The sequence below is a fragment of the Catharus ustulatus genome, chromosome 28 (genome assembly GCF_009819885.2).
Source record: "Catharus ustulatus isolate bCatUst1 chromosome 28, bCatUst1.pri.v2, whole genome shotgun sequence".
Lineage (NCBI taxonomy): Eukaryota > Metazoa > Chordata > Aves > Passeriformes > Turdidae > Catharus > Catharus ustulatus.
Genome location: NC_046248.1, coordinates 4139168 through 4163769, shown reverse-complemented (window position 1 = coordinate 4163769; position 24602 = coordinate 4139168). Strand labels below are relative to the sequence as shown.

The 24602-nt window shown below is 50.5% G+C and overlaps 1 protein-coding gene across 1 annotated transcript in view; it reads left to right on the top strand.

Moving 5' to 3' along the window:
• Positions 1-23741, top strand: part of GRIK4 (glutamate ionotropic receptor kainate type subunit 4) — a 183714-nt gene extending 159973 nt beyond the window's left edge. The window contains exons 13-20 of the mRNA XM_033081660.2: positions 4841-4954; positions 12204-12313; positions 14236-14409; positions 14669-14834; positions 17296-17521; positions 19080-19208; positions 21608-21726; positions 23280-23741. Of these exons, the coding sequence (XP_032937551.1) occupies positions 4841-4954; positions 12204-12313; positions 14236-14409; positions 14669-14834; positions 17296-17521; positions 19080-19208; positions 21608-21726; positions 23280-23645 (1404 nt within the window). The 3' untranslated portion in view covers positions 23646-23741. The remainder of the gene's footprint in view (positions 1-4840; positions 4955-12203; positions 12314-14235; positions 14410-14668; positions 14835-17295; positions 17522-19079; positions 19209-21607; positions 21727-23279) is intronic.
• The last annotated feature ends 861 nt before the right edge of the window (positions 23742-24602 follow it).

Here is a 24602-nt window from a genome sequence, read left to right as displayed (position 1 = left end):
TCCTTGCAGGCAGAGCTGAGCCTCCAGCGTGCTCAGGCTGTCACTTCTGATATGGCAGAACTCCCACTTGTCCTTAGAACAACCCCAAACACCTGTTTGGAGTGACCCTGCTGCCTTTAGATGCAGGAATAGGCACCTGAGCATCAGGAACAGCAGAGAAGCTCTGGGGATCACGGTGCAGAGCAGGGTCAGCTCCAGCTGCTTGGGCTAGCACTGGGACAGCCCCAGTGGCGGCTCCTGAAGCTGGAACAGCTGTCTCACCTTTCTGAGAGGCTTTTTGAGCATGGGACAGTGTAGCAAAGGATTTTCTGCCCCTGTTTGTGCTGTCAGGGCTCCGTGGGCAGTGCTGGTGACAACGCTGCTGTCACAGGAACTCAGGGGATGTGGCATCCAAGGAGCTGCTCAAGCAAGTGATTTACCAAAATATGAGTATTGGTCTAATACCCATACCCAACTGTGACAGACAAAAGACTCTCTAACAATTTAAAGTTACAAAGTGAGTGTTTATTCAGCCCTGGGCAGCAGTGTGGGGTAACCCCCAATACACACTGTGAAATTCCAGGTGGTCACAGAGTTTGTTTATTGACAAAAGGTTCAAACAAATTCATATTCATAACACCAGCCCCTCCCACCCCTGCTTCCCATGGTAATTAGCTGGAATGGCAATTAAGCAGCGTGGTTGGCTTCTTGAATTAAGTCTGGGCTCGTTTTTGTGGGGAGGGGGTCTCAAAAGGAGGAAGTAAGGTGAGTCTTCCTCACCCTGACCTTTTCTATCAATGACAATACAAATGGCTTTGGGGGCAGCTCCAGTTTTGCAAAGAATGAGTTTCTGGTTGCAATTGTTCATGTTCTTTGGACCTACCTACCAGTTTCATCCTTTCCCATTGCAAGCACAGCTCAGCAAACATAAATTGACAGGAATCAATTATTGAAGTTCCAGGTAACTATCTCAAGCTTAGTTTTTTTTCTAACTTTTAACTAAAATCCTAATTTCTTTAAGATTAGAGTTTCACAAGCACTCCTGCTCCTGGAGAAGATGCCAGCCCTGTGCTCCCAGAGCTGTCCTGATGTGTTTTCAGGTGTTTGCACAGCCCCAGCCCTGCCCTGGCTCCATGGCACCTTCTCCCTGCTGCGTCCAGGTGCAGGGCTGGGGGTGTCTGTGGGGCTGGAGCTGGGCTGTTCTCCTGCTCTTTTCTGCCATCCCATGCCGTGGGAGGCTTGGCTGGGATCCTCTGGGGCTGGGGCTGACGTCAGGGCCCATTCATCACCATTAGCACCGAGCTGAGCCCTGTCAGAGGGGGCGGATGCCGCCTCTGGACTGGCAGTCCCTGCAATTTGCTCCTGAAGGATGCTTCATTGTTGTTCCTCCCCGGGAGCCCGGCTCAGCCCCCGTGTTTAATGTCCTTCCAGAGCCCTGATGCAGGCAGAGCCCACCGGAATGCCAGGTAGGTGCTGCTGGTGGCAGCTTTTGTCTCACACACCAGCCCACCTGGGTTTTCTCTCACCTAGCGAGGGTCTGGCCTTGTTTAGGCGGTGTTTTGTCAGGAGAATTGGCTGTCTCCACTCCCAAAAAGCTCCAGGTCTTTTTCTAAGCCTATTTCATGGAGACATTTATAGCTGTAACTGTGCTGGCAGGATGAAAACCAGCCCCTCTTCCCCCCATCCTTTGCCTCCTGTCTCTCTCTCTCTCCCCAGAGCCCAGATGTGGACAGCTGCACAAGCCAAAATCCATTTCTCCTCCCCTAGAGCATCCCTTAGCCATAAAATCCCAACACCTAGCTGTGCTCAGGTGGGGGAGGCTGGAGAGAACACAGGTTTGCAGAACTTCTCTGTAGCTCCACTGAGCTCAGTGAATCACAAGGAGTTTTGTCAGGAAGCAGTTGAAAGCATGAAATGGATGAAATTCAGGCAGAGAATTCTTTGCATGCCATTCCCAGATCAAAGTTTCCTGCTATCAGAGATCAGCTCTTAACTTGCATGACTGAACCTGCAGAGAGAAGAGGGAAAGAGTGATGAGGAACTGGAGCTCTGCTGCAGAAAATTCTGCACCTCTGAGGTGGCAAAAGTCCTGAAAAGTTAGCAGGGAATGAGCAGAAGGAAATAACTCGGATGGAGCGGCAGAACACTCTGGAGATGAGAGAAGGGAGCTGGGCACAAAAGCTGAGTGCCCAGGGAAGGCTGTGCTGTGTCTCTGCTCTGTGGGCAGAGGGAGGGGGATGGATTTGCACGGTATTTTGTGTAGGGAAGAGCATTTCCAGATGCTGCTGGTGATTCCGCAGCCCCAAGATGATCAGAGAACAACCAAGGTGTTGTTTCTCCCCAAAGCTGGACAAACCTGGGGATGCTGCTGCTCCTTTCATCAGCACCTTTCTATTTGCCCCTGGATAGGGATGGAAATTTCCTGAAAACTGTGATATGAAACCCTTATTGCATGGCATCTTTAGTCTGGTGGAACTGTGTTTAGTTGGAGAACTGGGAGAAGAATTCCATCAGAGCTTTGCTGGGAGAACTCTCCCCAGGACAATGACACCTACAAACCTTTTAAGCAGAGACAAGAGAGGTTTAGGAAGCTCGAGGCTTTCCTTGTAGATAAAATTCTCCACATGCCACGTTCCAGAGATGAACTGATCCCATTTTAGTAATCTGCTGCTGTTTGCACAGCAAACCGCTCGCACACCACGTTGGGATTATTGGTGTCTTTTAAAAAGCCTGTGGGTAAATGTCTGCCTGTGCAGAAGTTCTCAGCTCATCATTCATCCTTGAACCTCTTAGGAATCTGTAAGAGCTGCTTGGAAATTGCAAAAACCTCCAATGAGCATGTCCAAGCATGGCCTGGGAAGTGTTGAAACTCTAATCTTAAAGAAATTAGGATTTTAGTTAAAAGTTAAAAGAAGCTGGGTTTGAGATAGTTACCTGAAACTTAAATAATTGATTCCTGTCAATTTATGTTCGTTCAGCTGTGCTTGCAATGGGAAAGGATGAAACTGGTAGATAGGTCCAAAGAACACAAACAATTGCAACCAGAAACTCATTCTTTGCAAAACTGGAGCTGCCCCAAAAGCCATTTGTATTGTCATTGATAGAAAAGGTCAGGGTGAGGAAGACTCACCTTACTTCCTCCTTTTGAGACCCCTCCCCACAAAAACGAGCCCAGACTTAATTCAAGAAGCCAACCATGCTGCTTAATTGCCATTCCAGCTAATTACCATGGGAAGCAGGGATGGGAGGGGCTGGTGTTATGAATATGAATTTGTTTGAACCTTTTGTCAATAAACAGACTCTGTGACCACCTGGAATTTCACAGTGTGTATTGGGGGTTGCCCCACACTGCTGCCCAGCACTGAATAAACATTCACTTTGTAACTTTAAATTGTTAGAGAGTCTTTTGTCCTCACAGCTGAGTATGGATACTAGACCAATACTCATATTTTGGTAAATCAGTGTCACCTTCCCTGTGACCCCTTCCTGGGTCACCTTCCCTTTCCTTCCCCTCTCCTGGTTCCAGCAGAGCTGCTCTTCCCTCTTACAGCCCCAACCTCTCCCAGGACTCCCATCAGGTCTGGTGGTGCCTTGGCATCTGCACAGACCTTGTCAAATTTAGGGACAAAATGTACAAACAGCTTTTCTGTCTCCCTCATCTTCTCTTTTTCCACATGCATAATCATCTTCCTGCAAAGCAGAGAAACAAATGGATAAGGGAGTGGAGGTTTCATTTTTACGGAAAGCAATTACAGACATTAAAAGAGCTAAAGTAATAAAAATAATATTTAAAATTCAAATCCCTTATCTATATTACAAGGGTATTAACATGGGAAGAAGTTATTTTTATTTTTTTCTCCCCCTAATCTCATTTGCTTTGCAAGTCGATCTGCAAACTTTAATGCCAGTCCTGTGAATTTTATTTTTCTTTTTATTTGGAGACTGATCTGCAGTTCTGGAGGTTTGGCAGGTTTGTGAACTCCATGGCTCAGGGGTGAGGATGCTGCTTTGGTGTTTGTTTGTACCAGAAGGGACAGCTGTGTTCAACAGGGAATGGGCAGGTTGTATTTTCTATAGATTAATATAATATTTATTGGTTTATGGCTCCAGCTTTTAATGCATTACATGAATAAAAATGGCAATTGGGCTGTGAGCACTTGGGGGAAGGAGCTGCTCCAGCCTAAAGGGAAGGAAAATGGGGAAAGAGAAAGAGGAAAGGGAAGGAAAAATGGAGAAAAAGAGGGAAAATGTGGAAAGGGGAGGAAAATGGGGAAAGAAAGAGGAAAGGGAAGGAAAAATGGGAAAAAGGAAGGAAAAAATGGGGAAAGGGAAGAAGAAAATGAGGAAAAGAAGAAAAATGGGGAAAAGGAAGGAAAATTTGAGAAAGGAAGAATGGGGAAAGGGAGTAAGAAAGTGGGGAAAGGGAGGAAGAAAGTGGGGAAAGGGAAGAAGAAAATGGGGAAAGGGAAGAAGAAAATGGGAAAAGAAGAAAAATGGGAAAAAAGGAAGGAAAATTTGAGAAAGGAAGAAAGTGGGGAAAGGGAAAGAAAAATGGGGAAAGGGAATTAAAAATGGGGAAAGGGAAGGGAAAATGGGGAAAGGGAAGAAGAAAATGGAGAAAGGGAAGGAAAATTTGAGAAAGGGAAGGAAAAATGGGGAGAGTGCTCCAGAGCACAGGGTGAGCTGAACATCGGGGTGAGTTTGTGTAAAACCCACCCAGGCAGAGGAGTGAGAACCAGAGGATGCAAAACTCGTGCTGTTTCCAAAAGGTGGGCTATCCCCCTGCAGGAGCAGTGTCCTGGGTGGCCCCAGGTTTGTGCTTTGCAGGATTGTGACCTTTGCCACTGTCCCTCCTCCCCAGAAAGCTGACCTGGCCGTGGCGGGGCTGACCATCACGGCGGAGCGCGAGAAGGTGATTGATTTCTCCAAGCCCTTCATGACTCTGGGAATTAGCATTCTCTACAGAGTGCACATGGTAAGAGCCTGATTTTAGAGCCATTTATGTCCTTCCATTATTTGCATGCAAACCTGACTGGTTAGAGGAGAATAATGAACGACTCATAAAAATATTTTGGTTTCTTATTTAAACGCAAATGTGCTCGACCTTTATTTCCTGCTTTTCTCTCTCTGCTGTGTGTCAGGACTGGTGAATTCCATTCCTATTCAATCCCCCAGCCCTTTGGCTTCTCTCCACCATCCTCCCAGGGCACATGATGAGATTTTTGGCTGGGTGAGGGCTGAACTTTAGAGCTTTGAGGTGTGCTGCGGGTGGCCCCATGCAGAATTTGGCCCAGTTGTAGAAACTGGGCTTGGAGTCACCATGCAGTTGATTTAATGCTGAGACTGGGTATCTGTGGGTGCCCCTGCAGCCCAAAGAAAGCTCCTCAGTCTCAGGGGGTGCTCTCAGCACAGCTGTGGAGTCACAGAATCCTGGAATGGTTTGGGTTGAAAGGACCTCAGACCATGGCAGGGACACCTTCCCTATCCCAGGCTGCTCCCAGCCCTGTCCAACCTGGCCTTGAACACTTCCAGGAGTGGGGCAATTTTTTTTTTTCTGTGTCAGAACAACTGGGAATATTCCCAAGGGATTAATGTTGTGTCTTTGTTTAACCAAACTTGTCTTAAATTCCCATAAATCCTCTTTGGTTTGTATCCTGGATTGTTCTACCTTCTCCCTGAAGCTCAGGAGAGGCCAGATCTCCCCCAAATTCCTGGTGCCACAGGAGGCAAGCTCATTTTGCAGCCTCCTTCTCCCCAGCCTGCCTTTTGGAAAGGCTCTCTGCACAGAGTGGAGTGTGATGTGAGTGACAGTGCCTTGGTTTCTGTCAGCCCAACAATAGCAGCCAAAAGAAAAAAAAAACCATCCAAGCTGCCTCTCCCAGCCCCCTCTCCACCCTGTTAAGGATGCAGTGTTGGGGATGAACAGAAACAAATTCACGCATCTATCTCTGTGCTGAGTGGCTCCTGCCAAGAGCAAACAAGTAATTAAAATCTAGTTAAAATTCTGCTTCCTCTGGTACGTGCAGAATTTAGGATCGATGATTTAACTGATCACACACACACAGAAAAAAAAAATAAATTAAAAACCAGGTTGATTCTTGCAGTTCCTGGAAGTCAAATGGAATTGTCCCTTTCCCCCCATGGCTGGGTTTTCACATCAACCTTGTTCTACCAGTGTCTCCTAGGAATAAAATCAGATTTGGTGATTAAATACTGTGTTATATTAGGAAGGAATTCTTCCCTGTGAGGGTGGGGAGGCCCTGGAATTGACTTCCCAGAGAAACTGTGGCTGCCCCATCCCTGGAAGCATCCAAGGCCAGGTTGGATGGAGCTCTGAGCAACCTGGGATAGTGGAAATTTTCTCAGATTTGCACACCCAAATCTTCAGCAATTCCCTGGGCAGCAATTCCCTGGGCAGCAATTCCCTGAGCAGCAATTCCCTGGGCAGCAATCCTGCCTGCAGAGGAAGGCAGCAGTGCTGGTGCAGGCTGTGCTCAGGGTCTGCATTTGCTGCAGCCTCAGGAGCTCTGCAGGATTCTCTGGCACTTGTGCTCAGGGTGGAAGTTGCTCAGGGCAGGGAGCATCTGCTGCACCAGAGGAGCACAGCCCAGCCTGCCTTTGGGGCACTCACCAAACTGAGCAGGATCCATAATTACAGAGCCATCCATAATTACAGACCCAGAGGGGCTGGGAATTCTCCCCCTTCAGCTGCTCTTTGGAGGATCCAGTTGGGATCCAGAGGAGCTGCACCCAGGCAGGTTGCAGAGACATTTCCCAGGTTGGGTCACCCCACAGTGAGCCCCAGTTGGCTGCTCTGGGGATGTGAGGAAAGGGGGGATCCCACAGGGAAGCTCAGAGCTCTCTCCTTCCCTGTCCAACCCTTGGCACCTCTTCCTCCAAACCTTTCTTGCTCAGCTTGAGGAGGGTGCATGAGAGCTGTGTGGCAATTCAACTTCTCCAACTGGTAAATGTTTGTTAAACCAGGCAGTTCTGGTTTTCCTTTAAGGATGTGGCTTGCAGAGCAGCCCCACAGCCTTCTTCTCCCCACCCCAAAAACCACCTCTGCAATGTCAAAAATTGCAGCTGACGTCTGTTAATCACGGCTCAGATGAGATGGAGCCTAATAAATAACCACAAATGAGCCTCTTCCTCACTGAGGAGTTGTCTCCACGCCCTGGGCTCCTCTGAATGCGATGACATTTTATTTTAATTTCCATGTAGCTCCAGTGGCAAGTGATTTCTCACCCCTTTCTCCTCCCCACGCCGCCAACCCAGGCACCACAGAGCCTGTGCCTCTTATCACACATAACCAAATATGGCAGCTTTAACCAGGGCTGTCATTTTTCTCAATTTCAGTGCTTGTGATACAATCAAGGCTGGATTTCTGACACGGGAGCTCTAACAGGCTCCCTGACTCACAGGCTGCTGAGAGAAAAGGCTTGGTTGGTTTTATTATTTTATTAGGTGCCCATTCTGGAATGTGGGGATGGCAGGAGGTGGATGAGGAGCCCTGAGCACTCCCTGGTTTTGGCAGGGGGCTGGAATCAGGTACCCAGGGTAATTTTTGCACAGAGGGATAAATCAGGATGATTTGTGTCCTACACATCTTGGCTCACATCCTGCCTCTGTGGCAGGGAGCGAGGGACTGAAGATGATTCTGATTCCTCAGCCCTGAAAGTCCTTGCCTTCAAAATGAGGAAATGGAGGTTGGGAAAGGGCACAGCAATAGCTGAGTTCAGACCAAGTGAGCTGAGGCTTAAGGTGTCTCGACTTGATTGCTGCAGAGGACACAAAATGGGAAGGAGGGATGGAAAAGCTCCTTGATTCCAGCTTGAGAGGGGCTGAGCCCCCTCCTGACAGCTCTGCCTGCAGGAATCCCTCCCCACCAGAGCAGGGTGGGAGCAGCTGCTGGCCCCAGGACCATGGAATGCATTTGCTGCTTCTGAACCATGTGGTGACTCCAAATGAGGCTCAAGATTGAGAGCAGCCAGCGTGGGGTTATTGTTGAGAGCAGAGGAAAAGGAGGGATGTGGAGCAGATGTGGTTATCCTGGGATGTGCCCTGGCTCTTTTACATCAACATTTCTGCCTCTCCAGGCTGGGTTTGCTTGCTTTCCCTCTGACTCCTAGAGGCAGAAGAGAGTTCTCTGCCCTCCTTTTTCAGGGAAAACTTGTGAGGAATGACATGGATGGGGCTGACTTTGTGCAGGGCAGGGAGTGCTGCAAACAACAAATCCAGGGCTGTCCTCTCCTTCCCAAATGTCCCCCTTGTCCAAGCTCTTCAGTCACCAGAATCTTCCCAGGAAACTGCTGCTCACTGGCTGAAAAAATGAAGATTTCCAAGAACAACTTAGGAGGAGGGTAAATTAATCTCTCCCACTTCCATCTGAGGATTTGCACGAGGCCTTCATCAATTATTGGACATTTTGAACATATCTATTCCAGGAAAAATAGCTCTTCCAATTAACAAAGCTCTATTGGGACTGCCTAAAAATATCTGACAGACTCCAGATATTGTCATTCCCATCTTCAAAACAGACAGATAAGAGAGAGTTTGTGCCCTCCGTGGGAACAGAATATCTTTATTCTTACCCACAACTGTGAATGAAAAGAATATGTCCCAGCAGCCTGGAAATGACTGGAGCTGAAAAGAACCAGAACTACTACAACTGTAAAGTCACAGGAGAGATTCATTGCCAAGCTGGAGATTCAAAGCTTCCAATGCAATCTCCTTAATGAGAGTAATTTATTGACAAACTGCCCCAGAAATATAAAGAAGACATCAAGGCCTTAATTGCAGAAAGGAACTTTGTCACTTTGTCATCTCGCAGGGGGAGGCTCAGCCAAGGCTCTGCCAGGCCCTGAGAGTTCCCTGCCAGCTCTGGGTGCCAGGGGGATCATTGCAGGCAGGGCAGGAGCTCCAGGAGGTGCAGTTTGCTCAGCAGCCTGTGCCCTTCACACCCTGCTGTGTCCCCACGGCCTCATTTCATCCCTGAGTGTGCAAACAGCTGCAGGAACCACCAGTGACTGAGCCAGGTCAGCTGCTGAGGAAGAAGGAAACCAAGGTGTGAGGGGCATCCAGGAGAGCCATGAAGGGGAGAGCTTGGGCAGGGCCACCCTTGAATAGTGACACCCTTGGGCAGTGGCACCTTTGGGCAGTGCCACCTTTGGGCAATGACACCCTTGGGCAGTGGCACAGGGAAAGGCAGTGGCACCTTTGGGCAGTGACACCCTTGGGCAGTGCCACCCTTGGGCAGTGTCACCCTTGGGCAGTGTCACCCTTGGGCAGTGCCATCATTGGGCAGTGACACCCTTGGGCAGTGACACCCTTGGGCAGTGACACCCTTGGGTAGTGACACCTTGGGCAGTGCCACCTTTGGGCAGTGCCACCTTTGGGCAGTGACACCCTTGGGCAGTGACACCTTGGGCAGTGTCACCCCTGGGCAGTGTCACCCTTGGGCAGTGTCACCTTTGGGCAGTGACACCCTTGGGCAGTGTCACCCTTGGGCAGTGTCACCCTTGGGCAGTGTCACCCCTGGGCAGTGTCACCCTTGGGCAGTGCCACCCCTGGGCAGTGTCACCCTTGGGCACCCTTGGGTGTGGATCCTCTGGCTGGGATCATGGGAAGGGCACAGGGAAGGGCAGGGAGGTGCTCTGCCCTCCCTGGGTTAGGGAGAGGAGCCCCAGCAAAGGATTCTCTTTGAAATTGGGGTCCCTTGGGTGCTGGGGGTGCAGCTTCCTCCAGTTTCTGTGGCTCTGAATGTCCCTGGCTTGGGAAAACCAGAACACAGCAGCAAGTGACCAAAAAATTGGGAAAAAGCACAAAGAATGTGGTGTCTTGCACTGTTTGTACCTCACCTTTTACAGGAGATAACCTGGAACAGGAGAGAGACATTGCCTCAAAGAGAGACTTGAATTAAACCCAGGAGAACCTGAATTTTACTTGGGAATTGGCTTAAAATTAATCTGAGAATCTGAACCTTTCCTTGGGAATTGCCTTAAAGTTAATCTGAGAATGGATTCTGGACCACTCATCCATTTGCTAAAAGCCTTCACAAGCCAAGTTCTCTAAAAATTCTCATCCCAGGATGGTTTGGCTTGAAAAGGACCTCAAAGACCCTCGAGTTCCACCCCCCCCGGCACGGGCAGATCCCAAAATCTTGTGCTGAAGGATGCAGGCATAGGTTGTTGTGCTGTGCTGGGTTTTTCCTTCATGCAGGGTTTGCTGGGGAAGGTTCCTGACACTTCACAGGTTCCCAGATGGTCACTGGAGCTGAGGATTTCACAGGCTCCTGGATATTTTTAGCAGAGGAAGATTTTTGTGCAAACAACTGTTGCCTTTTCTAGCAACAGCTCAGATCTCCAGGAGAACTGCTGAGACCTTGTGAAATTCAGGTTTTGCATAACATTCAGTAGTAAAACAGCGAGGTTTGCATAGAAATGGAATTTTAAATGCTAGTTTAAGTCTGGGGAAAGGAAAAAAACCACCAAAAATTCCTTTGCAAAGCTCTGACTCGTGGGAAGCTTCCCAGTTACAGGTGCTTGGGGAAGCTGTGGAGCTGTTTTAGGGAGGCCAGGACTGAATTTGTGGTTTGGGACAGAAAATCCAGAATTCTGTGAGCCAGGGGATTGTGTCCCTTGTCCCTGTGGTAACTTGGATGTGCTTGAGCTGCTCTTCCCTGCCAGAGGAGCTGGTGGTGACAGGAGAAATTCACTTCAAATGGGAGGTGTTTGGCATTTGAGAGACTTCTCCAAAAATTTTATCTCCCCCTTTGCAGAAATTTTGTGATGTTTGACAATTTTCTGGTGGTGGCAGAATCCTTGTGAAAGTTTAAAATGCTCTGGGAGAAAATCAACCTGCTTTTCCTAGCAATGAAGATTTTTTTTTTCCAAGGAAAGGTAGATTGCTGAAGAAAAAAAACAGGAAATTCTGACGCATCCTGGAGATAAAAATACCCTGCTCCCTGAGATAAAATAATCATTTTATTGGGGTTTTGCAAAAGAAGAAAAATTTCAAGGCCAGAGAGAGAGAGAGAGAAAAGTTTTAAGTTTTGAAAACATCTATTTTTATTCCTTTTGCTTCACAAATATCTTCCCCACCCTGTGAGCTCAGGTGGAGCCATTTCTGCCCATTAAGTGTGGGGTGGGCAAGGATGGGGGGACCCCAATCAGGGGTGAGGGTGCAGCAGACCCTGCCAGGGAATGCTTTGATTCCTCATTTTTCTCTCAATTCGCCTCTCTCTTTGCCTGGGGGAATAAAAATGGGGAGAAAAACAGATTTAGGGGATGAATGCAGTGGGAGATGCTGCAGGACTCTGTCATTTGTTGGGTGCTGTCCCTTGTTTACCCTGCAAGGCTGTTCAAAAGTCTGGTTTATTCCCTTCACCTTTTCATTCCCCCTTCTCTTTTTTATTCCTCTTTCTCCCATTTATCCCCCTTCTCCCATTTATTTCCCTTTCTCCTGTTGATGCCCTTTGCCCCACTTATCCCAGTTGTCCTGTTTATCCCCCTTCTTCCATTTATTCTCTTTGCCCCATTTATCCCCCTTCCCCTTTTTATTCCCCTTTCTCCCATTTATCCCCCTTCTCCTGTTTTTCCCCCTTTCTCCAATTTACCCTCTTTCTCCCATTTATTCCCTTCCCCTTTTTATTCCTCTTTCTCCCATTTATCCTTCTTCTTCCATTTATCCTCCTTCTCCTGTTTTTGCCCCTTTTCCTGTTTTTTCCCCCTTCTTCCATTTGTCCCCTTTCTCCTATTGACCCGCTTTGCCCATATATCCCCTTTCCCCTTTTTATTTCCCTTTCTCCCATTTATCCCCTTTCTCCCATTTATCCTCCTTCTTCCATTTATACTCCTTCTCCTGTTTCCCCCCCTTTTCCTGTTTTTTTTTCCCCTTCTCCCATTTATCCCCTTTCTCCTATTGACTCCCTTTGCCCATTTATGCCATTTTTCCCATTTACCCCCTTTCTCCCATTTATCCCCTTTCCCCTTTTAATTCCCCTTCCTCTCATTTATTCCCCTTCTCTCATTTATCCCCTTTCTCCTACTGACCCCCTTTGCCCCATTTCTCCCCTTTCTCCCCTTTCTCCATTTCCCTGCTGTTCCACCACCCCAGGTACATTCCCTCATTCCCTTCCAGAACTCTGAAATTTTCACCTCTCCAAACCCAACCCAGCTCCAACTCCTCCTTTATTTTGTTGTTTTTTTTTTTTTTTTTCTCCCCAGGGCCGCAGACCCGGCTACTTCTCCTTCCTGGATCCCTTTTCCCCCGGAGTGTGGCTCTTCATGCTGCTCGCCTACCTGGCTGTCAGCTGTGTCCTGTTCCTGGTGGCTCGGTAATGTCGCGGTGCCTTTCCCTTCCTCGCGGTGCCACCTAGTGTCACTCACACACCCGGGAAAGGGGACACCAGTGACATCCTCTGCCCCCCAGCTCACCGGGCTGGGCTGGCAAGAAGTGTCCCCAGCTGGGGATTGAGGTTTGTCACCGTGCTGGGATGGCAAGAAGTGTCCCCAGCTGGGGATTGAGGTTTGTCACTGTGCTGGGCTGGCAAGGAGTGTGCCAGCCCTGTGCCAGCTGGCGATTGAGGTTTGTCACCGTGTCCCCACCTATTACACCTTGGCCACAGTGGTGCTCTGAGCTGGGTGGGAGAAGATTTTGATGTTGTTTAAATGCTCCCTGCAGATTTTTTTTTTTTTTTTGCCCCTTGTCCCGAGCAGGGAGGGCTGTTAGGAACCTGCAAATCCATTCTGAGGTGTCAACACAAATTCCACCAGTGATGTCTGGTTCTCCTGGCCCTGAGCAGCCCAGTTTGTGGAGGAAAGGAAAGTTGATGAATATCTCTGAGCAGCTGATGTGCAGAGCCTCGCTTGGCAGCTCTCAGCTCCATTTCCCTATGACTAATTTAAACCAGCTTTAAAATACCTGGTTGAGTGCTCGCCTGCAGCGTGGCCCCCATCCAGCCCAGGGGCTCCAGTGCTGCTCTCCTGCCCCCCAAACATCCCTGGGGAGGGGCTGCTGCAGGCAGAGTGCAGCTGTGTCCTGCCCCTGTGTGCCACAGGCTGCTCAGGGCTCCATGGCACTTTTGGGACCCCTTAATGCCCAGCTGTCATTACACAAATGTGCTGTCACTCTGTCCCTCAGCGTGGCTGAAGTTGTCATCCTGACAGGGCTTTAATGGGTTCTTGGAATGCTGTTACAGCCTCAGAAACGCAGGTGTGGAGACACCATTGAATTATGCAGGGCTGGTGCCTCTTTAGCCCCTTCCTCATGTTTTAAATATGATCCTCCTAAAAGGTGCCTTCTGGAGAGGGAGCTTTGGCTGCTGCTCCCTGCCTTGCTCAGCAGGAAGGAGCTTTTGACCCTGTGAGCTGCAGACTCTCCCAGGGCACTGGGGTTTGCTGCCAGTGCTTGATCCACCACGGAAAGTCTGCAGGAAATAACCTCCTCCTCCTGCTCCCTGGCACCACAGTGAGAGATGCAGGGATGAAAATAAACCCCTCATTTTGGCTAATTCGATGTGAGCTGGCACAGCCCTGCAGCTGTTTTGGCAATAGCCCCAAAATGACCCTCGCAGGCCCAGCTTTCTTAGCCAGAGCAGTGTGATGAAGTGCAGCACATGAATTAGCAGATTTTCTTAGTAACCAGGGAACTGGGGACTGGAAACAGCAAGAGAGAGAGGTGCAGTCACAACAGTGACAGGCTGTCAGATATTTCCCATTCCCACTGTCCTGTCCCTGAAGGATGGGATGCTTTGAAACACCAGCACTCAGCTTCCAACTCCAGCTGAGACTTTCTCAGAGCAGCCCTTTGCACCAGCACAGCTTTTCTTGATGGTTTAATGCAGTCAGGGCTCACACACTTTGCTTTTGAACTTCCCATCAGTGCTCGTGCTCCAGCAGGCAGCACAGCCAAAGATGTTTGATTTCTGCTTCCATCAAGTCCGTGCCCATCTGGAGTTCCTGCTGTGGTGTGAATCTGCACGCAGGGCTGCAGGATGAGCGCAGAGCTGCCCAGAGCAGAGCCTCTCAAAGTTCTTGCAAATCTTTACAAGAAAGCCTCTGGCTGCTGAGTCTCAGAGCAAACGTTTCATGCAGCTCTGAGCCCTGGGCATCAACTGACAGCAAAGCATTTCCTCCTCAGAAAACTCAGCCTCCAGCAGAGCTGGAGCTTCACAGCTTTTCTCGCTTTTTTTTTGTTTTTTTAAAGTGTCCCATTTCCCAGTGCATTCCCTGAGCTCCCCGTCTCTTGTCCTTTCAGGCTGACTCCATACGAGTGGTACAGCCCCCACCCCTGCTCCCAAGGTCGATGCAACCTCCTGGTGAACCAGTACTCGCTGGGGAACTCGCTGTGGTTCCCGGTGGGGGGGTTCATGCAGCAGGGCTCCACCATCGCCCCCCAGGCTCTGTCCACGCGCTGCGTCAGCGGAGTCTGGTAAGGAGGGCAGCCCGTCCCTTCAGGAGGGTTCCTCTGGGCACAAGTGGGTGTGGAGGAGGAATTCCTTCATGGAAAGGGCTGTGGGACATTGGGAGGGGCTGCTCAGGGAGCATCAAGGATGGCTGGATGTGGTCTGGGTGACAAGGTGGGGAGTGATGGTTTTGGAGGGATTTTGCGACCTCAGTGATTCTGAGAGGGTGGGAATGGAGAGCAGAGTTCCTGAAGGGAAAGCACATCTTCTCTTCCCCCTCCCTAGGTGGGCATTCACCCTGATCATCATCTCCTCCTACACGGCCAACCTGGCGGCGTTCCTGACCGTGCAGAGGATGGACGTCCCCATCGAGTCCGTGGATGACCTGGCTGACCAGACCACCATCGAGTATGGCACCATCCACGGCGGCTCCAGCATGACCTTCTTCCAAGTAAACCTCGTTCTTTGGCTGCCTGGGGGGCAGGGGGTGCACAGGGCACCCCTCAGTCAGATTGGGGTGTCCCCATCAGCTGTGCCAGTGTCACTCTGGAGAGATCCCTGCACAGGGAGGGCATGGTGGGGGACACAGAAGGGAATTTGACAAGGAATTCAAATTTCCCCTGGTGTCCACATAGTTGCAGCTTTTATTTGAGAGTCTTTCAGGTGGGATAAGCAAAGAAACATTTGCACAGCCCAGGCAGGCTCGCAGAAGTCAAAGTGCTGGAGCCTGTGTGAGGTCAGTGGCACTGAAATAAGTCAAGTGTATGCAAAGTTATGTGGGCCATTTAGCCCCATTTAATTTTTATCTTCCCTGCTTTGCTCAGAAGGGAAATAAATGAGTGAATCTTTTCTGCAGCACTCTGAATGCACAAAGAACTGCTTGAGGATTATTTATTTATTTATTACTTGTTGAAATTCCAAAAGGAGAGAGAGCTTGTGCTCACTCTTTTCCCCCCACTCTGAGTCTGAACTGAATTTGGAAGGCTGGGAAATCTCTGGAGTCAGCCTGAGCTTTTCAGCCCAACTTTATGCTCATCAGGGGTATGGAAAAGAGGTACTCTTAAGCCAAACTTTACATCTAAAATGAGCTGAGCAGAGCCTAAGTGAGTGAGGTGGTTGTACATGAGGGGCTCACTTGAGGAAAGCTTTCAAGTTTAAACCCTTGGATGTGTCTCTGCACTGCCTGGCAGTGAGGAAATCAGAGAGGAAATTAGGAAAAGAGGGTTCTGTCCTATTTGTGGTGCTTTAAGGTGTGCTGGAATCCATTTGCCTCTGCTGTAAGGATGGGGAGGTTAAAGCAGTGCTGGACAGCAGCCTCCATCCCCGCTCCCTTCCTGGGTGCATGAAGAAATGTTTGTCCTCTCCTGTCACCTGGCAGTGACACACCATTTAAGGTTTAAAAATTCAGTGAATCAAGACCAAATTCCCCCTGCTCATCTGTCTCTGCCCAAGTGGCTGCACCCAGAGGGCAGAGCTGGATAGATGAGGACAGCAACTGGGTCAGCAGCAGATTCTCCAAGGCTCTCCAGCATCACTCACCAGCCACAGAAAACGAGCCCTGGGCAGTCTGGAACTCCTTGTGTAAGAGAGGTGTGGCAGGGTGTGTTTGTATTCAGTCTTTCACTATTCAGGTTTCACTCTCTGCTCAGCACAGGCAAGAGAAATTAATCATTCCCAGCTTTCTTTTTATTTGACCATAGGTGGTTCAGCCACTGGCAAACTCTGAGGATTTGGGGCTGGCTGAGCTTCAGTTTATTGTAATCAATGACAAAAAAAATCCCAGTTCTTTTCAGCAAGCACTTTAACTTGCTTCACAGGGGGAGTAAACCAAATCTGGATTATTTTTTGAGTAAAATTTGTGAGTGAAAATCTCCAGAGAGCTTTTGTGCTACCCCAGCCCTCAGTGGCCTCCTCAGGGTGCTGGAGTCTGGCCCAAACCCGAAGTGCGGCTTATAATCAGGTGCGGCTTATATATGGACAAAGAACAAAAAGTTGCTGTTTTAGTTTGGAGGACAGGTGTCTGCTGAGAAAGGCAGGAACTTCTCTTTGAAATGGAGAATGTAAACCCCCTCCCTCCAAATTATTATTGTTTTGAAATCAAGGGGCTCTCAGGCAAAGATATGGGAATTAGGAATAACAGTTCTTTACTAGGGAAATTAAAATAGAAATACAGCACTACAAAGAACAAACCCCAAACCCTGACACAGTCAGAGTACAGCCTGACACCCGTCAGGCAGGGTGTTGGCAGCAGTCCCATTCCATGGTGGCTGCATCCTCCTGCAGTGACAGATGTGGCTCAGTTGGAGCAGTGCTCCTGTACAAGGTGCAGTTTCCCTCCGGAGCTCCAGTGGGGATGTGGAGAAATCCGGTTTTCCTCTGGAGTCCAGTGGAGAAAGGGGCTCCCTTAGTGTCCCAAACCCTCTGTTTTTATCTTGGTAAGAAATGTTGGGCTCTTCCCCCTGGCTGGAGCAACTCCCAATGGGATGCAGTAATTTTATCAGTCCCACAGTGGGACTCAATGGCCATGAGCAGAAAATGACTGGCTGGAGGAAGGATGGGCTGTGAAAAGATAAAGAACACTGCCCCAGCTGGTTTATAAACCATGGCCATGAACAGGAGATATCCCATGAGATAAAGAACACTGCCCTGCCTGGTTTATAAACCATGACCATTAACAGGAGATATCCCATGAGATAAAGAACACTGCCCTGCCTGGTTTCAATGGATGGCCCATTAGCAGAATATCTCCCACAGAGATCAGGATCACTGCCCCCACCCTCAACAGATGGTGATAGAACAGATACCTTTGATCACATTCTGTATTGTAATGTGCGGCTTATAATCATGAAATTACACTCTAATTTACCCCAAATCCCCTCCCTGAGCTGTGCCTGCCCCTTCCCTCCCCTCAGAACTCCCGCTACCAGACGTACCAGCGGATGTGGAACTACATGTACTCCAAGCAGCCCAGCGTCTTCGTGAAGAGCACGGAGGAAGGGATCGCGCGCGTGCTGAACTCCAACTACGCCTTCCTGCTGGAGTCCACCATGAACGAGTATTATCGGCAGCGCAATTGCAACCTCACGCAGGTCGGGGGCCTTCTGGACACCAAGGGCTACGGGATTGGCATGCCCGTCGGTAGGCAGTGAAGAACAATTCTAGTCCTTCTCAGCTGTCGGCAGAGGACCGGAGCGTTCCAAAGGCTGCGCCGGCTCTAAAAGCCAACGTTGCATCTCACAGCTCTGCCCAGGGTCCTTTTGATTTCTTACTTGTTGCCCATGCTCAGAGCCAGATGTGATTCCCTGCTCTGCTCCAGAGCCAGATGTGACTCCCTGCTCTGCTCCGGAGCCAGATGTGACACCTTGCTCTGCTCCAGAGCCAGATGTGACTCCCTGCTCTGCTCCAGAGCCAGATGTGAGACCCTGCTCTGCTCCAGAGCCAGATGTGATTCCCTGCTCTGGTCCAGACCCAGATGTGACACCCTGCTCTGCTCCAGAGCCAGATGTGAGACCCTACTCTGCTCCAGAGCCGTGTGAGACGCGACCGCGGCTCTTTCAATAATTCATGTGAAAGATGTCTCAAAATTGCTGCTTGTTTTCTGCATACCTGCTCTTTGCTGACTGTTTCCTTCCCCAACAGTGTTTGTGCATTGTTTTGTGCTCCTTGTTTTAATCCCAGAAGTGATGTCAAAGTAATGATGTGGCAACTCTGGTAGTTTTTAGCAGGAATGGTTTAACAGCTGGTGGTTCTTGAAACTGCAGGCCAGAGAGTTGGGAGGTTCAGGGACTATCTCAGCTCATCATCAGGTTTAACAAATGCAGGGGTTTTGTTTTTCAAATGTATGAGCTCCAAGAGAACATCACCACTAAATGAGGGTTTAGTCATTGTTATTCCAAACGATCTGCTGATCTTTTGGACAGCATGGAAACCTTGTCCTGACCTTTAAGCCCTGGCATTTAGCAACACAAAGTTGAGGTGGATTACATAAGGGCCCCGTCACACAAACAGCCACTCTAGTTTAGAGAACATGGGTAAGTTTGTAAAGTCACAGCAACCTGATCAAAGTGAGTACAAATCCCTACCTTCAGGGCTAAATTTGTTCTGACATTGTCTTGTTAAACAGTGAAACCCTAGCAGATAAGAGGAGCAGAAAGCTGCTGGCTGGGACAATGAGTTACTGGGAGAAGCACAGTCTTTCCCATGGCCCTTCCTCAGGATCTCTGCTGGCAGACGAGGATTTCTTGTACCAGACACTGGGCCTGCAGCAGAGCTCCATGCCCAGCACAGGACTGAGCTCCTCCAACATGGACATTTTTGCTTCCATGATCCTTGGGCTCCTTCCAACTCGGGATTTCAATTCCGTGATCAGTCTGAGCGTTAGAACAAGGTTGAATTGGAGTTGGGATGACAAGAGAGGGACCTCCATGGTCTGCAGGAGCAGGATCCTGAACTGCTCGTTCAAAAGCCAAAGCTCCCCTTATCATGGACCTGCTTCAGTGGCTTGTGTGGCTCTTGGTGGTGACATTAACCAGGTGACATTCCCAGGGGATGGCTGCAGCTTTCCATGGCTTCCATGGGCTGGCAGCCCCTCCGAGCCACCCAGGGAGAGGAGCTGTGCTAGCTGGGGTGGGGTGAGTGCTGAGGATGATGATGGGGAGGAAGGTGGGGCCCTACCACGTCCCTCTCGGCGTTGCAGGCTCCGTGTTCCGCGATGAGTTCGACCTGGCCATCCTCCAGCTACAGGAGAACAACCGCCTGGAAATCCTGAAGCGCAAGTGGTGGGAAGGAGGGAAGTGCCCCAAAGAGGAGGACCACAGAGCCAAAGGTAAACCCTGGGATGGATGAACACCCAGCTGCCAGGTTTTCTGCTTGGAAATCGCTTTTTCCCCTTCTCCTGACCTGAGATTCCTTCCTTCACAATTCAAGGAGAAAGCCAAACAGCTCTGCTGTGCCTCACGCTGTGTGTTTTTGCCTGGGGCAGAGATAGCGGGAACAACCAAATGACAAATATTGGAGGCATATGGAGGGTAAATTAGCTTCTAATGAATGTCTGGGAAAATGGATGGCTGAAGGGATCAGACCAAAATCCTGGGTTCCTTGAAGAGAGATGGATCTCCACCACAGGCCCGCTGGTTAATGGCTCCAAGTGAAAGCGTCGTTTAAACAGCCAGGGGAAGGGACACAAGGACTTTATTAGTACATTTGTAAACTGAGGAGCAAATTCTTTTGGGTAATGCTATGCAAATTGCCATAAAAGCCACCACATTAGGCTGATGTCCCAGTGTGAGAGCAGTTGCCAGCTTAACACAGTTGCTGCATTTTTTAGTTTTGGCAGCCGCCCTTTCCTCAGCAAGTGTTTTCTGCGAGGCCAGCAGGCCCCCCAGTTTAAAGCACAGCCTTGTGACCATTGTGAGAGCAGAGAAAAGAGCCAGGCGAGGTCTGGGGAAGCTCTTTTGGGATTTTGACCTTGCAGCAGGTGTATGTGTGTGTGGCTGTGCAGTTCCTGCTGGGACTCCACAGAGCTGGGAGGTGATGCTCACTTTTGGGCAGTGCTGCTTTAAAGACAGCCCCAGTCATTTATCTCCAGGCTGAAGGTGTAAGACATCAGGTTACTGCTATTAAAGGAGTTACTTTTGAAGGTGGAAGGGCTCTTTTCTCCATGGATTGTGCCAAAAGCAGCTCTGAGGTGAAATCTAGGCTGGGGGCTGTGTTGAGGTGGCTCTGGAAGGGGGAAGCTGAGCTGAGTTTTTCTGCTGGTTTGTTCCCTATGCCATGGCTCACTCCCTCAATTTGGGAGATGAGGAAGGCTGTAGCTGAGAAAGGAAATAACTCTCAGTGAGCTTGTGTGTCTGAGGTGGCACCCAGACACAATGACAGGAGGATGTAGAGAGAGGTACAAACCCTAAATTCACCTTGTGAGCTGCTGGGAGGAGGGGATGGCCTTTACCTTTGGGTCTCAATTGTGATTCCAGGCTGTGGGATATTTTTATTTTTGCTTTGCCATTGCTGTGGAAGCACCTCTGGAAAAGTCTCTGATTTACAGACTCCCTGCTTTGCTCTGGGGGTGGTGCCAAAAGAATGACGGAGGAAGAGGCAGAGATGTGACCTGCTAGGTTTTAGAACAAAACAGGTCAGCGATTTACAAGGATTTTGGTGAGGTTTTATGTCTAAAAGCCATGCCAAGATCAAGTCAATAAATCATCGATTCTTACACTTTGATTTAATGCTACAGGAGGGAGAGGAAGATTTTTATAGATGTTCTTGTTGAGTAATGGCCTCACACAGCCAACACAGGCCTTTTTTAGTAATCAATTCAATCAGGAACCCAAACCAAACAGAGGAGAGAGGAACCAAATCCCAGGACAGCAGATGTTGAGGTTGGCTTGTCTCACAGGCAGGTGGAAACACAGTTTTGGGGACCAGGGCTGAGGTGGGAAATGAAGTGGCAGCCTCAGCACATGGAAAGCTCAGGTTTTTAGGGGATGGATTTTCCTGCAGCTGGTGAACTTTCTGGAATGCAGGCTGGCCCATAGGAAGTGAGTTGTCCAAGGGAGGTGGGATGAGCTGTCTGTGGAAGGGAATATTTCCTCCTCATGGGCCAGGGGTGCTGGGCACAGACACCCAACCCACAGCCAGGTACCCCTGGGTGGCAGGGACCCCATTTTGTCACCTTGCAGTGTGACACAGCGCCCTGCTCTTGTTTGGAGCCTCTCCTTCCCCACTGCAGCTGGAATCATTTTCCTGCAGCACTTTGTGATGCAATCAAAGGAGCTTTTCCTGATGCCAGCTTCCTTTAAAGCCCTTCCCTGTCTCCTTTATCTCTCTGCTCCTTTAACAACCTTGCTCCTCTTCCTTTTCAAGTTCAAAGCCTCGGTGAATAATTTGCAGGGGTTAACGTGCCCCATCGATCCTGCGTTTTTCCCCTCCTGTTTTTGGTTTGTCCACAAATTGCTTTGTGCTTCCCTCCAACATTCTGGCTGTTTATCTGCAAAATCATCATTTCTGAGAAGGCATCTTCGATCCTGCAGTTATTGCAAGTCACTCACTTGGGCCATCTGAGTCATGCAGGAGCTATTAATAGGACACTGCAGGCTCGGTGGTTCTGGTCCCTGGCTGGGCATCTACAATGCCAACAAAACAGCAAAACCTGGGGGTTCTGTGCAGTGATACCTGAGATTTATGATGTGTCTGCCTCTCCAGAGTGTCCCTCCTGCTTTGTTTTAGGCTTGGGAATGGAGAACATTGGTGGAATCTTCGTGGTGCTCATCTGTGGATTAATCGTAGCAATTTTTATGGCAATGCTGGAATTTTTGTGGAGCCTTCGACACTCTGAACAGTCGGAGGTAGGACCTGGGAGTGTCCTGAGGGGACAGGGTGTGTTTATTGCTGTCTGTGGGGTGTCCTAGAGCAAGTCAGGCACCCAGGCTGAGGAGCAGTCCCAGCCAGGACACAGAACCAGGCTTGATACTTTGGGCAGGGCCTAAAATCCATGAGCTTCTCGTGCACTCCTGCTCAGAGCAAGGCTGTAGTGATGCCCCAAGGGATCAAAGATGTGAACAACACCCAGGTGCCTTTCCTGGAGATGGGATTTCTGCCTGCAGCAGGTTTGGATCTTGTGCTGATCTGGGGATGTAGAACACAGAGGGGGTCCCTGATGAGAGCTGGAGTTGGGTTGAATCAAGTGTAGCTGTCTGAGCATTGATGTTGAAGACCAGCAGCACTGAGTCCATAAAAATATGGTGTCAGAATCATATCATGGAATCTTAGAATGGCCTGGGTTGGAAGCGCCCTTAAAGCTCATCCAGCTACACCCCTGCCATGGCCAGGGACACCTCCCACTATCCTAAGTGACCCCAGCACCCAGAGCCCCCAGGGCACTCAGAGCTCGCTCAGGCGAGCAGGACAGAGCCCCAGGGGACTCAGAGCTCACTCAGGTGAGCAGGAGTGAGCAGGACAGAGCCCCCAGGGACTCAGAGCTCACTCAGGTGAGCAGGACAGAGCCCCCAGGAGACTCAGAGCTCGCTCAGGTGAGCGGGAGTGAGCAGGACAGAGCCCCTGAAGGACTCAGAGCTCACTCAGGTGAGCAGGACAGAGCCTCTGAGGAACTCAGAGCTCACTCAGGTGAGCAGGACAGAGCCCCAGGGGACTCAGCTCGCTCAGGTGAGCAGGACAGAGCCACCAGGGACTCAGAGCTTGCTCAGGTGAGCAGGACAGAGCCCCAGGGGACTCAGAGCTCACTCAGGCGAACAGGACAGAGCCCCCAGGGACTCAGAGCTTGCTCAGGTGAGCAGGAGAGAGCCCCTGAGGGATTCAGAGCTCGCTCAGGTGAGCAGGACAGAGCCCCAGGGGACTCAGAGCTCACTCAGGTGAGCAGGACAGAGCCCCTGAGGGAATGAGCTCACTCAGGTGAGCAGGACAGAGCCCCTGAGGGAATGAGCTCACTCAGGTGAGCAGGACAGAACCTCAGGGACTCAGAACTCACTCAGGTGAGCAGGACAGAGCCCCAGAGGACTCAGAGCTCGCTCAGGTGAGCAGGAGTGAGCAGGACAGAGCCCTGAGGGACTCAGAGCTCGCTCAGGTGAGCAGGACAGAGCCCCTGAGGGACTCAGAGCTCCCTCAGGTGAGCAGGACAGAGCCCCAGGGACTCAGAGCTCGCTCAGGTGAGCAGGACAGACCCCTGAGGCACTCAGAGCTCGCTCAGGTGAGCAGGACAGAGCCCCAGGGACTCAGAGCTCGCTCAGGTGAGCAGGACAGACCCCTGAGGCACTCAGAGCTCGCTCAGGTGAGCAGGACAGAGCCCCAGGGACTCATTAGCCCACTCAGGTGAGCAGGACAGAGCCCCTGAAGGACTCAGAGCTCGCTCAGATGAGCAGGACAGCTCGGTTCTCCCCTGCAGGTGTCGGTGTGCCAAGAGATGGTGACAGAGCTGCGCAACATCATCCTGTGCAAGGACAGTTTCCACCCCCGTCGGAGGCGGGGGGCTGCGGTACGGACTCGGCCCGCGCTGCCCGAGGAGCGCCGAGCCCGCAGCACCACCACGCTCAGCAACGGCAAGCTGTGCAGCGGGGGCGAGCCAGACCCCCTGGCACAAAGACTGGCCCAAGAGGCCGCCCTGGTCGCCCGGGGCTGCACCCACATCCGCGTGTGCCCCGAGTGCCGCCGCTTCCAGGGGCTGCGGGCGCGGCCGGCCGCGGGGTCGCCGGCGCGGAGCGAGGAGAGCCTCGAGTGGGACAAGGCCACCAACAGCAGCGGGCCCGAGTAACGCCAGGCCTGAGAGCCTCGGGGAGGGTCCTGTTCCATTTTACAGAACACGGACTTGTACAATGTCAACTCGTTTTTAAATCAATAGCAGTTACCCGGCTTCTCCAGAGCGAGGTGGACCTTGGGGTGGGCGCGAGGCCTGGCCGTGCTTTGGGTGTCCACTGTGGCCTGGTGTGGCAGGAGGGAGGTCCTGCTGGGTGGCCAGAGGTTGTGTCTGGGCAGAGGACGTGGTGGGTGGCTGGTGTAGCAGATTTTGCCCACTCTGGGGCAGGAGGGGCTCTTGGAGCTTCTCCCCACTCCAAGGTCAGGAGGAAGGACACTGGCGCTGCCTCTCCATCACTTACTGGGGGATGTTCTGCGAGGGCAGGGGGTGGGAGTTTTTAGAAAAGAGGAGTCGTTATTTTGGTTTTTTTTTTTTTTTTGTTTAATTTGGGTTTTTCAGGACCCAGTCTCCAAGGCACCAGATGCTGAACTCTTCTTCTTTTTCAAAGAGTGGCAGGTGGGTTGAAAGGGGGAGGGAGGATGGAATGGGACACGCTCCCTGTGAGAAGCAGCATTTGCTGGAAGTCCATCTGAGGAGTTGTTAAAGTGACATATCTAGAGAAATATATCTATACATAGATATATATATATATTAAAATGCCAAAAAGCAGCCAACAAACACAGTGAACTCAAAGAGGCCTTGAAACGCCTGGAATTTCAGGGGTTCTGTGTCTTTTCTTTCATTCTGGGGTTCTCTTTTTGCTTTTTTTTTTTTTTTCCTTTTCCTTTCTGTTCTTGGGATGGGGTGGGGGGATCCTTCTGAGGGAGGTGAGTGGGGAGCACTGGGGGAGGCTGCCCATCCCCAGCAGCTGAGGGAGGAGGTGTTGGGACCCCCAAAGTGTCCCTGGCTGTGCTCTGCACCTTCCTGAAGTGACTCTGAGCTCTGCCCCAGGCTCACGAGCTCCCCAAATCCGTC